The sequence below is a fragment of the Struthio camelus genome, chromosome 3, assembly GCF_040807025.1.
Source record: "Struthio camelus isolate bStrCam1 chromosome 3, bStrCam1.hap1, whole genome shotgun sequence".
In the NCBI taxonomy this organism is placed as follows: Eukaryota; Metazoa; Chordata; class Aves; order Struthioniformes; family Struthionidae; genus Struthio; species Struthio camelus.
In genome coordinates, this window is record NC_090944.1 from 17,944,200 (window position 1) to 17,958,980 (window position 14,781).

Consider the following 14,781-nt stretch of genomic DNA (forward strand, 5'->3'; position numbering starts at 1 on the left):
AACCAGGGTATACTTGCATGACCCTGGTTGTTTTGCCTGCAGGTTTCTGCATACTGAGTAAAAGAAATTGTGATTAATGTGGCACTCCGTGTCAAGGGTAGACCGTAGATTACCATTAAGTGCATCATTATGTTATCTTTGAAAAATTTACTGGGTTTCACCTGACAGATAATAGCTTTTCCTCTGCCAACACAACAGATGAATAATAAACTAATAAATGGGATGAACTAAAATATATCAATATAAGTGTTACTTTTGACAGAAAAACAGCTTTTGCTTTTCAGAGGTTTTTGAAGGAATCAGCGGTCTATTTAAAATAAAGCTTCCTCATTCATTTTCTTTCCAACCCTGTGATCTGAAATTATGCCTTCTTCCCACATACTAGTGGTGTTGATACAGCTCAAGGATGCGTGTCTGCATGGAGCTGCATGTGAGTTTTAGAATTGTGCGTGGACACTTCTTTGCTTAACATGGGTCAGTGTAATGGATCAGTTATAAAAAGTAATAGATGGCTTCCTGTTTCTGCCAGCTGATTTGATCTCTGGATCTCTGTTATGACGTGTGAGTTACGTGTCTGGTGTGGGATCGAAATCTCACATTCTTGTTGTTGGTGCTTGTTGTGTTAACCATTTGTACACCTCCAATGATTAAGAACAGATTATTCAGCAAGAGGGAATACTTTCCAAAATATTTCCCACTCGAAAGTGGAAGTGAACCACCAGCAACCATTGACTCTGTCATAAGAGCAGAATGAGCCAGCAAGTCATTTCTGATCTAGTTTTACTTTCTTGCCGTGTAGGAGGGATATTTTTATCCACGTCTTAGAGTATTGTTGTTTTACAATTTCAGTAGAAAGATCTAAATGCCTGGGAGGTATCGTGAGCAGGGATGATCTGTCTGTTGAGAGTGAAGGTATGCGACCATAACTAATGAATTCATCTATTTTGGATCTCTTCTGAAAAAAATCTTTAAAATAGCTCCCATGCATTTCTTTGGTTCAGTATCTGTCTTTTCCTTTCCTGCCTGCTTTTTTCTCCCGTTTGGTTTCTCTTATAAAATGTCGTTATATATTAAGAGCAAACAACAAGGCATCACAACTGCTGACTCTCATTTGAAATGGCTGTGTAATCTCAGGAAGTTATACCTGACATGCCTGAATTTGTAACTGGTTTTTCTTATGTGTAATCAAAATTCCTAATCTCAAAAATTTTGAGCTCCTATAGTTTTCATCACAGAGCTACTACCTCTGAGAATCATGTCACCCTTTTGAAGGCTGATTGTAGGTGGTAGCCAAGTTTGTAAGAATGGTGTTATATCCTCGGTATTATAGTTTATCAGTCCCTAAAATACGTAACAGTACCCACGCAAGCTTCAAATTGTAGCTGATACACATTTTCAGTTCTTCCAGTAGAAGACATTGGTGCATAATATCAGTGTTTTTTTGTCTTGATCTGATTTTCATACTTTTATGGGGTTTATATATAAATTATATAAACAATTTACAAAAATCCTTTGCTAGTGTGCTTGTGATTAATAAATTGTGCAGTGATAAACAAGTTTGTTGTAAATTTAATTGGCTTTTTGTTTTTGTCTCTCAGTTTAATCAAAACAAAATATTTCAGCTGTTTCTGCAAATCCAAAAACATGTTGAAATAACCATTTTGCAGTCAAAACTTGCACATACTCAGTTGTCACTGTAGACCCTGCTTTGGGCAGTGCCCTGAACTTCTGGAGGTGCTGACCCAAGTTCCTGCCCGTGATTCCATAATGAAAAATGTGTGTACTGGATCTAATAGGGCAGTTACCTGAATGTGGATCTCTTAGCCAGTGCCTCAAGTGCCCAATGTGAAAGAATCTATGGGTAGGACTTTTTCTTGTTGTACAAGTGTATGTTGGAATTTCAACTGGTTACCCCAGTGGAGAGAAGTAGAGAAAAGTAGATATCCTCTGTCTGTGACAGCTGTTAGCTTTCATACTGCCATCGCCTTTTAAGGTAGGTTAAGCTGGATAGAAAGCCAAGATACAGAAGAATATGTGTGTTCCTTATATATGTAGTTTGCAGGAAGCATTTGTTTTATTCTTTAGTGTTTATATGAAGCTGTGATCACATGAAGTGAATCATAATATTCACAGTGGTTCGTTTAGAGATCCTGCCTAAACAAAGCTCCTCACTCAATGCCATGCTGCCAGGGAATGGGCATTTAATATTCTTGGCCTTCAGGGCTCACTCTTTCTATTAAATAAGTAGTTTCTCTTCTCTCTATTTTGTAAAATTTACTGTGGAGATCATGAATACCTGAAGTTGATGAATCGACAGCTCTAGACACCAAAGTGCATAAACAGTGACAACTGAAACTCTGAAGGTTCCCACACCTCCCTGCTGGTGTGTGTACTGAACGCATGAAGGGTACGATATATTTGGGTTTTAGGCCAGTTTGTTCTCTGGGCATACGCAAAGGCTAGTATCTTGTTAATCTTTTTGGTGTTATGTAAGCACCTGAGCTGCCCTGGGGCCAGAACTGCGTTATGTGACGAGCTTGCAGGTATCGTTAGCTTTCTGTTGTTACCAGGGTCCAAAACACTAAAATGTGCAAGACTCTGCGTCCTATTGCAATCACTTGAACCCTTCCGTTCTTGAGCCCTGCGTAATTTAGAGAGTTAAAAGTTTATAATGAAGATACGAGAGGCTGCCTTTGTGACAAACTACAAGAGAAAATGCACTTTATACATTTAATTTTAATTGTAAATGTATGCATCACCTTGAGTGTTGAAATCTTGCAATGTAATAGCATGTTAATTAAATAGCTATTAAAGAAGGTAAATAAGTTAAGTAGCTATTCTACAAATATTGCTTATTGTCACAACAGTTCACTATAACGTAAGAAATATTCATACTGGTTTTTAGCAGGTTGACCAAAGTACAGAAAGGGTAAGTGGTATAACCTAAAACGCTCAGATAATCATTAGCATGGGGCACGTTTGCCTTCAGTAGATTCACTGACGAACATTCAGAAGTCCCCAAATCCTCTTAAGTCTCTGCAACTAGTGTTTCTAGCTAGCCAGCTCTCTACCCTCCTAAGTGCTTAACCAATCAGAATCACTAGGCTTTGAATTAGGGGTAATTCAAATCAGGTGAATCTGGATGTGACATTTTTGGGGTTTTGGCTGATCATTATCAGAAGAAATTTGTATCATAACGTGTGGGAAGGATATACATACGTACACAAAGGGGTAATTAGCCTTTAAACATTACTTAATGATATATACAGTGGCATTCATAACAGTGACAATACCTAATGCTTTATAACATGTAATGTTGTCCATCTTCAGACTGACCAGTTTTAAAATATTTATACAAGTTGCAGCCTGAATACACGTCTGGGCCATCTAAGTGATTTCAGCTAGTGTAAATTGCGTATAGATGAAGCTGTGGCATGCAACAGGCAAAAATTACTAGCTGAGGTTAGCTGTTTGAACCTCATAGATTTCCTTTGTTATACCTGTGTGTTTCCAATTCACTTGTTTCTAGGCACAAATATGACATGCTACTTTAAAGAACATGTGTATCATTCTACTAAAATACTTTAAAACTGCTGTATCCACAGCGGTATTGCAAAGAAGCTGAACTACATCTTTAAGCAATTCTGCAGGCAAATGCACATTTCAAAATCCTGGCTCTGCAATCTAGCAGTAAACTAAAAAATAGTTGATGGGTGTTTGAAAAATGTATGTTTTACATTTCTCTTTTATTATCTGCAAAAGATTAAATGAAGAAAGAAAGTAAATTAAGTTTTCCTCCATCTTACCATCATTTTTTAAACTTGTGTGCCATGATATTTTTTTAAAAATGCAGGAACGCAAGGGACGTTATAACAGCTTTCTTGGTTTGTCCTTCTTTTGCCTTCAAGGTTTAGCAACTTCCCCCAGTGGTTAGTACAGCACTCCAAGCAACTAATCCTGTATCTATAAACTGTAATGTCAAAGGATTAATGTGTGCCTGGGAATGCAGGTCAAATCTGCTTTAGATCACAAGAGTCTGAGTTCGGCTTCTAGCTGAAATATCACGAAACTACCATATAATTCAGTGGAAGTCTTGCATTCCTATGCTTCAGCTGGTGGTTTTCTTTCATAAAAAGGGGCCCAGGACTGATCTCTCTGCGAATGAATTTTTCTTTGTCCAAAACCAAAGCAGTATCAGCTGGAAAGTGGTGGGATTTCTTAAAATAGTTCCGTCTTTGATATAAATAGCACTTTCAACAAAGCCTGCTTTTAAAATATTGTAGAAAATACAGTATGGCAAGTTACTGATATTTCCTGTATTTCTTCTGTGTGCTACATTATAATGCCCAAAGCTTGTAAGAATCTGTTCATGGCCTGCCCAGGTTTCTACCTGAATACCTGCTGAGACCAGTGGAGCTACACACAGATGCAGTGACATTCATTTGCTGAGTCTAATTTGACAGCAACAACAATTATTTTTAAATCTAAAAAAAATTAATAAGCTACTTCAGGCAGTACATAGAATAATATGTGCAGTAAGCAGCAGCTATGACTGCCTCTTATTTTCTTTATGCTGAGTTGTCGACAAAGCATAGTCATTTGCACCTAATTATCTGCAACTGTAATATCCAGAATATCTCTTTCTTTGCTTTCTTGATATTTCTGCCAGCTACTGTAGTCATGTATCTTTGAGGGCTTTTCCTATATGGATTCTTGTAATATGCTTTTAAATGCCAGGCAGAGGTGGCAGGTATTCTTCAGGAGCGTTTGCTTGTGCTTATCGTTGAAGTACAATTGAGGGTAGACATGTTGTTTCACTTGGGGTTATTGTGAGTTTTTTATTCATTTCGTTTTACTTTAAAGCTAATGTGTGTGCTGTTATCGCATAGTATACATGTGATAACATAAACGTTTTATGTTATAACGTAAAATAATTACCAGCTTTAAAACACGTCTATATTATTATAACATATAAAGGGCAATATTGTGGAGCGCTGCACAAATCCTAGTGAATGGGCTGTGTGCCTGTGCTCCTCTTCTGACCGGGTATATATCTACATTGAACTGCCGATTGAAAAACCTGTGTGTCGTCAGACTGGAAAGACACTAATGTACTGGCTGAAGTTTTAAAAGGGGTTTTACTTAGAGAAAGCAGTTTACCGGGTGAAAGGAAAATGCAGGTACTTTTGCTGACAGAACGAAGCCGCATAGAACTGCAGTGACTATTTCTGCATGCTGCCCTCTTGTGGGATCACCACCTTCGTGTCACAGTTAGCTGCGGGCGCGTTGCCGGGCGCTCGTTTCCAACTCCGGCTCTGGGGTCTCGCTGGGAGAGCTGAACGTTTTGTTATCAGGTTCTTACTAGCTTCCTCTTTTAAAAAATAAAATAAAAAGCGATCCGGGCATTCCCCAAAGCCCGTCCGCGCGTGTGAGATGCGGTGCGGCTGACCAGCCGAACCTGGTTTCGAGGGGAGACTGGCTGAAGAACTCAGGCTGGCAGGTGGGGATGCTGCGCTGCGGCGCCCGGGGACTTTCCGTGACGCTCCTGTGCTCATGCCCTCGCAGGTTCTCCGCTCGGTGCTGCTGTTCCCAACCATCGAGCGTATCGCTCAGTCCCCGCAAGGAAAACTCATGACGCCTTTGCTCTGCAAACTTCGTTACATTCTCTACATGCCCGTCTACCTGCTGTCGTTTCTACCGGAGGGAGTCAAAGCGTCCCTGGTGCGGTTTGCCCTGCGAGGAATGAAGTCCTGTGATGAATCCTCTATAACAACCTCCGTGAATCTCTTCAGCGTGGATTGCATTGGTGAGCGCTTTTGTTTTGTTTTTAATTAAACCGACTTTAGTATTTTTCTCATTTGGCAAACGATGATGTAATTTTGTAGACAAAAGCTTAATACTGAAACGTGGTGGATATGTTTTTAAGGAGGGAGGGGTCCAGTATTTTCTCAAATTATGACTGTAGGTACAGGAAAATTTAAAATCAGTCAATCTTTAAGAAGAAAAAATCTTAATGGGGAAATAACAACTGAAACATTTTCCCAAAGAATGTATATATATCCATTAATAAAACTCTGACCTGTACTACTAATGATGTCTGAGGTGATTGAAAGCGTTTTGCATTCTAATTTATGTCACTTGCGATTCCTTACTTTTTGCATTTCATTCATACTGGATAATGAAAGTGTGTCAGTAATCAGTTTCACAGAGCATTCTTCGCATCCTCTCTTTTTCTTTTTGTCTATGATTTAGCCAACTGTATAGATTTCATAATATGCATTTGAATATTGATAAATTTAGAAGAGGGCCATAGGCTTGTAAAGGCATGCAGAAGTTACTTTATGCACAGGAAAAAAATCAGTGGTTCTTTGGACATACAAATAAAAACAGAAAATTAAAGTTCTTCCAGTGATAAGGCACACTGCATGCCTATTTTGCATGTTCCAGCAACAGAAACAGCTTTAAGACAGGGAACAACTTCAGATAAATTATGCTAGATGTAAAAGGAAAACCAGGATAGGGATTGTGCTATACTCCAGGTATTTTACTTAAGTCAGCAGTCGAACACAATTTGGAGTACAAATTGAGATGCTAACATAGTAATAACAAGAAGAAGAAAGTTTTGATTACACTAATAGTAGTAAAAACACATTCCTAGATTTCCAGTTGTGTTCTGTCTTCTCTCAGTTAATTCTACTTACTAATCGTCCAAACAGATGTGCCACAGTAACTCTGTGATTGTACTGAGTTCCTTTAGCTTCAGTGGCTATCTGTGAATGTGTTAGTCTGTATTGGAGACTCATTTGTAGGACTGTGCAGAGACTGTAGGCAGGATGGGCAGTGAGTGTTTTTATTGTCAAACCTGGACAGTGCTTTTTATGTTGTACAAATTCACCGTAATATTGGTTGTTCCATTGCAATTCTCTGTACCCTGACAAAATCAGGCTCCTGGCTGATAATTTAAGCACCTGATGCAAGTCATATTGTCTGCTACTTGAGTTTCTATTGATATATTGGAGTTTTATGATGACTTTGAAAAAATATGCATATAGTCATATGTACTTTGACAATTCGGTCTTGGAGAAAGTTACATGAAGACCTGCGAGATCGCAGCTATACAAGTCAAGAATCATTCTTTGGTCCACACAGACAAACTCTTACTTCCCAAAACAGGTTAGCCCCATCCAGGCTTGTATTGGAAATGGTCCTTGGTCTGCATTAACCTCCAAAAAAGCATGGCCAGGCATTTTTCGTGAGTGCTGTTTGTCCTAGACCACAACAGTGCCAAGAGTACTTCAGCACATAGATTGTGTGTGCTGGTATTCAAGTCTGAGTCTTCAACCTGTTTAGTCCCCTAGCGTAGGTGTATCTTGTTCGTCTGTGTGTCAGCCTGTTGTAATTTTCTGTGTGCAGCAGTGTCTGATCTGCGGCCAAGATATTAAGTAAACTGAAGCAAGAAAGCAGGCTGAAGGGTCTCCTACGATGTGATCTCTGTCTATGTTCAATTTATTGACTGAATTCATTATACAGGAATGAGAATTCCTATGAGTCTATGTCTTGTAAAACTTGCATAAATAGGCCTTACTGGTTCCTTTGGGCTTGTGATATCATCTGTTTTAAGCAGGATTCCTCTTCGGTTTCATCTTTGGAAACTGATGATATTTTACAGCCCAGTGACTCAGGACCACATGCATGGATTAATAATCTTAGGGCTCTCCAGATATTGCCTGTTAACCTTCTCTTCTGTTCTGTTTAGACAATAGAAAATGTAACCGTTCAGCAAAAGTTGCTAAACCTCGCACAGCAACCGAGACTGTTTTATGGAACTGCTCAGCTGTGAGTTAGGGAAGCCTATGAACTTGTGGTAAACATTGTTCTGATTGATTCCTTGTCCCATAATAAACTACTAGCTGTGGATCAGAAATGTTGAGCAAATGAAGTTGTTCCTCCTCTCCAGGAAGGTTGCATGTCAACTCATTAAAAATACACGTATTGCCTTTGGCATGTACATCTGTTGCATTACTGTAATTGTAATAAAAGCTGTGATTAAGGGCAGAAAAGATGGTAAAAGTTTCCTTAAAACTAGTATGTCCGTTAAAGCAGACCAACCTGCCAGGGATTTGTTACCACATCCAAAGCTTAGTCACAACAATATGTTTTCTCTCCTCTGAAAGGAAATGAGATTTGAAAACTTAATTATAGTGGGACTGTAAGACCTAGTGCTACTCCCATTGAAATGAAAAAGCTGCACTCGATGGGAACAGAATCAGGCCCTTAATTAGGAGAGTCAGTCAGAGAGGTTAGTGTGTTCTGAAGGAAGAATTATATTACTTCGGTGTCCCCCTGGTACTTCCAATTTTGTTTGTTCCTGCTTATTACCCAAAATAATCTTTCCATTGTCCTAACGCTGTAACTGATGCTATGTGGAAGCCCCAGTCAAGCAGCAGAACCCATTGTGGTGACATTGTACAAAAAGGTCACAATATAAAACCCTGTCCCTGAGGGGAAGTAATACAGAGGCCTGAAGAGGGACTGTAGTGACTGAAGAAAACTGAGGGTAAGGAAGGACAGGAAGGCATAGTATTAAAAAAAAAAAAAAGGGGAGCTATTAGAAGCAAGTAAAGGGGTCTGAAGACGATTTGATTACCTGGATTAAACTTCTAGCAAAGATATCTTTGGGCAGCAAAAGTATTACAGCTAGCAAACTAGTGTTTGGATACTTGTGTTCATGAACCTATGAGATGAATAGACAGCAAAATGAGACGTTAGTGACGTTGAATTGTCTAAAACACAGTCATTCTCTTTGTTCAGCCTGTGAGAGGAAGGTATTCCTATCTAGTGCAGTAATGGCTATTCTAAAAATTGTGTATAGTCCTTTAATACGCGAATACTTTGGCACTGCAGCATGTTGAAATCTATAAACATTCCTTCAATGACAGATGCCAGTAGCAGACATACAGTGACAGTAAACCATTCTATCTACATAGGACAGGATTTATTGTCCACCAGTTTGACTGGCAAACTTCCTCCATTTGTTTCTGTAAAATTTCCACAAAAGCACAGACATTACATAATAGGTAAACACCGCAAGGCTTTTTCGAGAGGCAGGCTCATGGGTCAGAGGTTAACGTCTGGATGACAGTGAAGATACAGATAAGCACAATAGCAAGAAAAACCTCCAACTGGCCCAAACGCGGCCGTCCTTTGTGATCTTGAACCTGTGACTTCCCTGGAGGAATCTCCCTGTTTGTTTAACCTCTTCACAGAGCAGGGGAATACTGAAGTCTCTGGGGGCCGGGGGAGAAGGTCTGCACTGTGGAATTTAGACAGGTTGGGAGGGAGGGAGAGAACTCAAAAACTGGAAAAAGAGGGTTTCAGATGGGTTTAAAACGTCATACAAACGAAAGCTAGAGACAGTAGATTTCCTTTATATTTTAAGAATCCAAGAGATGTTGTAAGAAAACGAACTAAGCCTGCACTTTAGAACTTGGATTCAAATTTTATCTTGTTCTAAATGAGGAGACATTTGGGTTCTGTGTTTAGATTTCACTCATTTTGCACAAAAAACAGTGTTAAGACCGTTTGAGGCGTTCTGCTCTGATACCTAGGTCAGGAAGCTGTGTACAGTCTGCAGTAGTGTATAGGAAGAGGTAGACTCCCACTGGCGGTATTGGGGCTTGTTTCCCAGCAACAGCCACTTCTCTCCGTTGGCTGTATGGGATGTCAAACATAATACGTCAAGTGACACAGGGAAATAGCTCTGTTGTAGGATAAAATTTTCAGAAGTGTCAAACAGCATTTGGGAGACTAATTTGTATTGAAAGTCGCTACAACTTAGGCTTCCAGTTGCTGCTGCTAGCTATGACAATGGAACATAAAGTTTTGAGTTAACTAAGCTATTTTAGAATTTCATCTCCAGAGAGCTAACTGAAAAATTTCATTCTCGATCTGAATTTTCCCATCCTTGGGAGTTGTCATGTCCTATATCTCTGCTTCAGTTCTCTTTCTTGAACAAAGAGATGTTAAATATGACATTATGGGTGGGTGGTCTTGGTCCACATGCAGACATCATACTGTCCAAATAGTTGGCATCTAAAGCAGGTCAGATGAATCATACTCTACAGATGACTGTTTCTCTCTGCTGACCACAAATGAAGCCTATCTCTACTAGATATCTAAAATTAGAGGAGTTAAATCCCACTGTATTTATCTACTGGCAGTTCGTTTTGATGAAGACATCAGAACACAACATGAATCTGAGTTGCACATGCGGTCTTCACTCATGTTACTAGAAGAACAGCCAGAATATCCCATGCTTGGAGTGGATTACAATTTACAACTGCTGATTTATAGTGATAGGCCTGCCACTTGTTTCCTATTGAAAATACATTTCCTTATTTGAAAATACATTTCACATCTCCACTTCCATTTCCTGATGGGGAAAATGGGAAATATGGAGGGAATTCCTTTTTGGGACTAACATGCTGTAGACGTACCCATCTAACTGAAATGCTCGGATTAGGACAGTGCACGGTGTTATTTTCCTGGCACTCAACAGCTGCCCCTCCTGTTTGACTGATATTTTTCAGAATGTAAAATGTTTTTGAAAAATATTAAGTAAGCAATTCATAAAGAAATTTACCTGAAATGGTGAAGTAGGAGTGCTTTGCCCCCATGAAGAGTACTCTAAAAAGCTATGTAAGCACATAGCTAAAATTTAGCTTAGTTTTCTTTCTTTATTTTGAAATTAAAATGCTGTTCCTTTCTTTACTGAAATTAAAATCTAATTCCTAAAGATTAATGTAAGTTATAAAGAGCATCTCTAATTTCAGCACAGAAGGTAGAGCTCTTTCTATATTAGTTTTATGGAACTGAGTCTCTCCATTTATGCATGTCAGGTTAAGGGGACATTGCGCCTTATTCTGACGATATTTTTTATAATGATTAGGGAACTGTGCTTTTTATTTACTCTTAGTTTCTGCAATATTAGACAAGTTTATTTGCTTGTATTACATTAGTCTTCTCAATCCTACTCCCAGTCCTATTGTTTCAAACACTATACTAGCACATTGTAAACAAAGAACTTAACATTCAAGATGAGCAATGAGGAGAGAGAACAAAAAACACAGGAATATAAAGTGGATTCCTCATCATCCATAGCTGATCAGCAGCAGAACTGTACATAGACCTACATCCGAGAGCAATAGTTTGTCTATTGAACCTGCTCAACCATTAGTTTAACCTTATATATATGTGTTAGTCAGGAGCAACTTCCACAAAGCATGTTGCTTAGACAGGCTGAAGTACATGCAGTGCATTTTTAAGTAGAGACAGAAACTACTATCACAGAGGATTTCAAGAAGCACTTTGCAAACCGCCACCTATGTTTTTCATAGTGAGCACGGGAATAAAAGCTTCCCCCCCGCACCCCGAATAGCTGTGCAGATCTTTGAACCTAAACTAGTAAATTTTCAAGTTGATTTTCCAATCTCACTCAAATCAAAGCCCTGGAAATAAAAGCTGATTTACTTTATTTCTTCAAATGATAAGTGTAAGTTTTAAATCATTTCTAGTTATAACGTAGAAATCATTCCAAAGCTATTTTTCTACCTTTATAACTTAACATACAGAATTTCAGAGATGATGTTTAGCTAGACAAAATGACATGGAAATGACATGGAAAACAGAAATTAAGTGCATAGTTAGCAAATTGTGTCTACATAAACTAAACAATGTTAATTCTAGACAGTACAATGTAGTATATCACAGGTGGGCAGAGGATGAAACTCAGCAGGTCTCTTCTCTTCTTCCTGTATGCGTCCTTTAATACTCAAGCCAGTATTGTCACATTTATTTATTTATTGTCACTACCCGAGACAAACAGGGCATGAAGAGGTCAGAATGGTCCAGCAGCAAATTTCCCTCCCTGTCACTAGCTTGTGCTACCTCTCGCTAGCTTCTAACCAACTTTGAGAGGAAAAGCCTTTCCTGGAATCAGGCAAACTCTGCAGCTGTCTTTTACAAGATGTTTGTTGCCTGTCTCTGAATTTGCTACTGCCAGATATTGCTAGGGGTCAGCGGGCAGCGCTGGGTAGCCCACTGCCGTGGCCCGGTGTGCTGAGTCCTCGCCTGCTGCAGAGCTTCTCTGCAGGCTCCTGCGCGCTGTCACAGCTGAGTCCTGTCCACCGCTGACGTTTTAAGCGATGATCGTAATATGTGTTTCGGCAAAGTGTTTAAGAGAGTGTTTCCTTACCTGTGGAAACAGTAATATTTTATCACCTGCCTTGCAGGAAAATGGGCCAAAGAATAACAGCCTTTAATATTTTCATGTTTCCTCTGCTACTGTTTATTTTCCTGTACGATGCCTGACTGAAATGTTTGGTTAATGTTGTCGGACAAAGTCACCTTACCAAGACAGCACTTAAACTGATGGAAAAGTCTCACATCTGATTTATTCTTTTTGTGAGTGAACTAATGTTTTCCTTATTTAAGAGTAGGATGATCATATTAAATTACTGGAGGAAGGCAATGACGTTTATGTATTTATGTTCCTGTTTATTTTTCAAAGTCAATTTGCTTCATAATTTACCCCATTTCCAAAAGAAAGAAAGAAAAAAGTTTAACAAGGGCTTTTATTACTTGCAAAAGCTTTTACTTTCCTGTGAAAGCCTTGTGAAAATAATATTAATAATGTGGAAATTTCTCAATGGGTTTATTTCTCTTACATACTCTTTTTTTTTTTTCTTGGGGAAAAACCCAACATAAAAGACTCCCATCATAAATATTACTCATAAGGCGTGAATGTTTTGATAGCAGAATTGCTGATCATTTCCATGAAATGTGAGGCACACTTGGGATTTGTTTGGAGGCAGGGAGGGATTTTTATTCACCTCTGCTGGGGTTTCATCTCCAGGGATATTATTTACTCCCACAAACTTGCAATGAGTCTAACGATGCATTGCAAATAGCATGAAAAAGGAAGGGATAATGTCAGCAAAGCAGAAAGGGTGTTGAAAATAGGTATGTGCCATTAAATGCTAGCAGCTATAGTTGCATTATGTGAGCCAGTGTCAGATGTAGTCATATGCTCATTGGGACTTAATTTGCCCTGAGCGCAGTACAAAGGCCACTGAATTCAGTGGAAAGGTTCCCTTCTGCGTTAGGATCGTGCCTTCCATCTCAGCTCCTCTAGGGAGTATCTCAAGCAGAGCTTGTGGCTCTGCCATAGTTTATGTTTACTGAATGAGAATTTAACCAGATTTGTCTAACTCCTTTGTCAAGTGAACACAGACCCTCTGCAAAAGTTTGTTCCAAGCAGTTCCAGCAAAGCACTTAAGCACGTACTGTATCAATAGCCGTGGTTTAGCTACAGGCATTTGTGTTTTGGAATGAAGTTTTTGGAGAGTAATATTTACAGAGGTGCTAACTAATGCAAAACCTGTCATTTCATACGAGTAGAGCAACACTAGTCTGGGTTGTGATATCTGCGCTCATCTAAAACAGTATTTCAGCCTGCTTTACTGCTGCTTCTTTCATGAAAATTTCCACCAGCTCTCATGATCTCCCTTGCTTAACTCTTTAACCTGATGGTACTGGAGAAAAGTCCTATAGAGCATTTATGCATCTGTGGGGGAAGTGCTGGCTTATCTTGAGCAAACCCAATGGTGCAGGAGATTGCTTAGTGCAATGGTCAAGTATATTTGAATTCAGCATTGAAAACAGTGGTTTTATGTTGAAGGAAATGGGACAAAGAATGGGATTACAGCTGTACAGAATGTAGGAATGGTTTTTGCAATAATGGATGGAGGGAGGTGTAAAGTTCACCTTTTGTGCCAATTACACGTACTCTGCCTGAGAGGGTATTCGCCCTCGTCAGCAGAGGTGATGGTCCAGGCATTGCGTTCCATCTGGGCTCCTCAAGTAAGGGTCAGTTTAGGCCTTAATCCAGAAAAGCACTTAAGCTGACTTCAGTAACGCTAGTCACATGCTTAAACACTTGGCTAGACAAGCACAGTAATTTATAGCAGAGTTCAGGCAGGAACTGTGGTGTGGAGGTGCTAAATCACTACACTCACTACCCGTCCTGGCAACTCCCCACAGGGCTGAGCACCACGTCTTTCACGTCAGACCCCTCCATGCCACTCCTGCAAAATAAGAGAGCAGACACTTTCCACTACCAAAACCCTGGACCCTACCAGAACTCCCATCATCAAGAACATCTGCCAGGGTATGTGGAAGTATAAGCCAGAGATGAATGTCTCCAGCTAAGGGATAACTCTGTCATTTGAAGATAATGGGAATTACTCACGAGTAACTTATGGCAGGGTTAAGTCCATAGACATTTCAGTTTCCCTCACACTCCTCACTTCACCTGGGCGTGCTTCAACACAGCGTGAAGTAGTATTATTCACACCTCTCAATAAAGTATGCGTTGTTTGTAAAGCATCTGGAAATAACTGTTGAATAACTTTTTCTTTGTTTTTGCCTTCAGCCCCTAGTATGCATTTTCAAGCGCAGCTGACTGATTTTCATGTGTAGTTCTGATCTTGCTGAAAGCAAGCAGACTGCAGAAATCCATCATAACAAGTGCCGCTATTTCTGCCTATTTGTGTTGATGATGATTGTATATTTATTAATATATTTTAATTCTAAATTCAAGTGTAAACTGGAGCTGAACCCAAAGTCAATGTTTGCATCTTGTAAACCCCTAAACATCAACATTTTTTCTAATGTGTATGTGCATGTGTGTAACCACATGTTCCTACTTCAGTCATCTGCGAT

The 14,781-nt window shown here is 39.4% G+C and overlaps 1 protein-coding gene across 7 annotated transcripts in view; it reads left to right on the forward strand.

Moving 5' to 3' along the window:
• LDAH (lipid droplet associated hydrolase) overlaps window positions 1-14,781 on the forward strand; it is a 132,058-nt gene that overhangs the window by 85,923 nt on the left and 31,354 nt on the right. For all 7 annotated transcript variants that reach the window (XM_068937072.1, XM_068937071.1, XM_068937075.1 and 4 more), the window contains one exon: window positions 5,566-5,806. In XM_068937072.1, coding sequence (XP_068793173.1) covers window positions 5,566-5,806 — 241 coding nt within the window. The remainder of the gene's footprint in view (window positions 1-5,565; window positions 5,807-14,781) is intronic.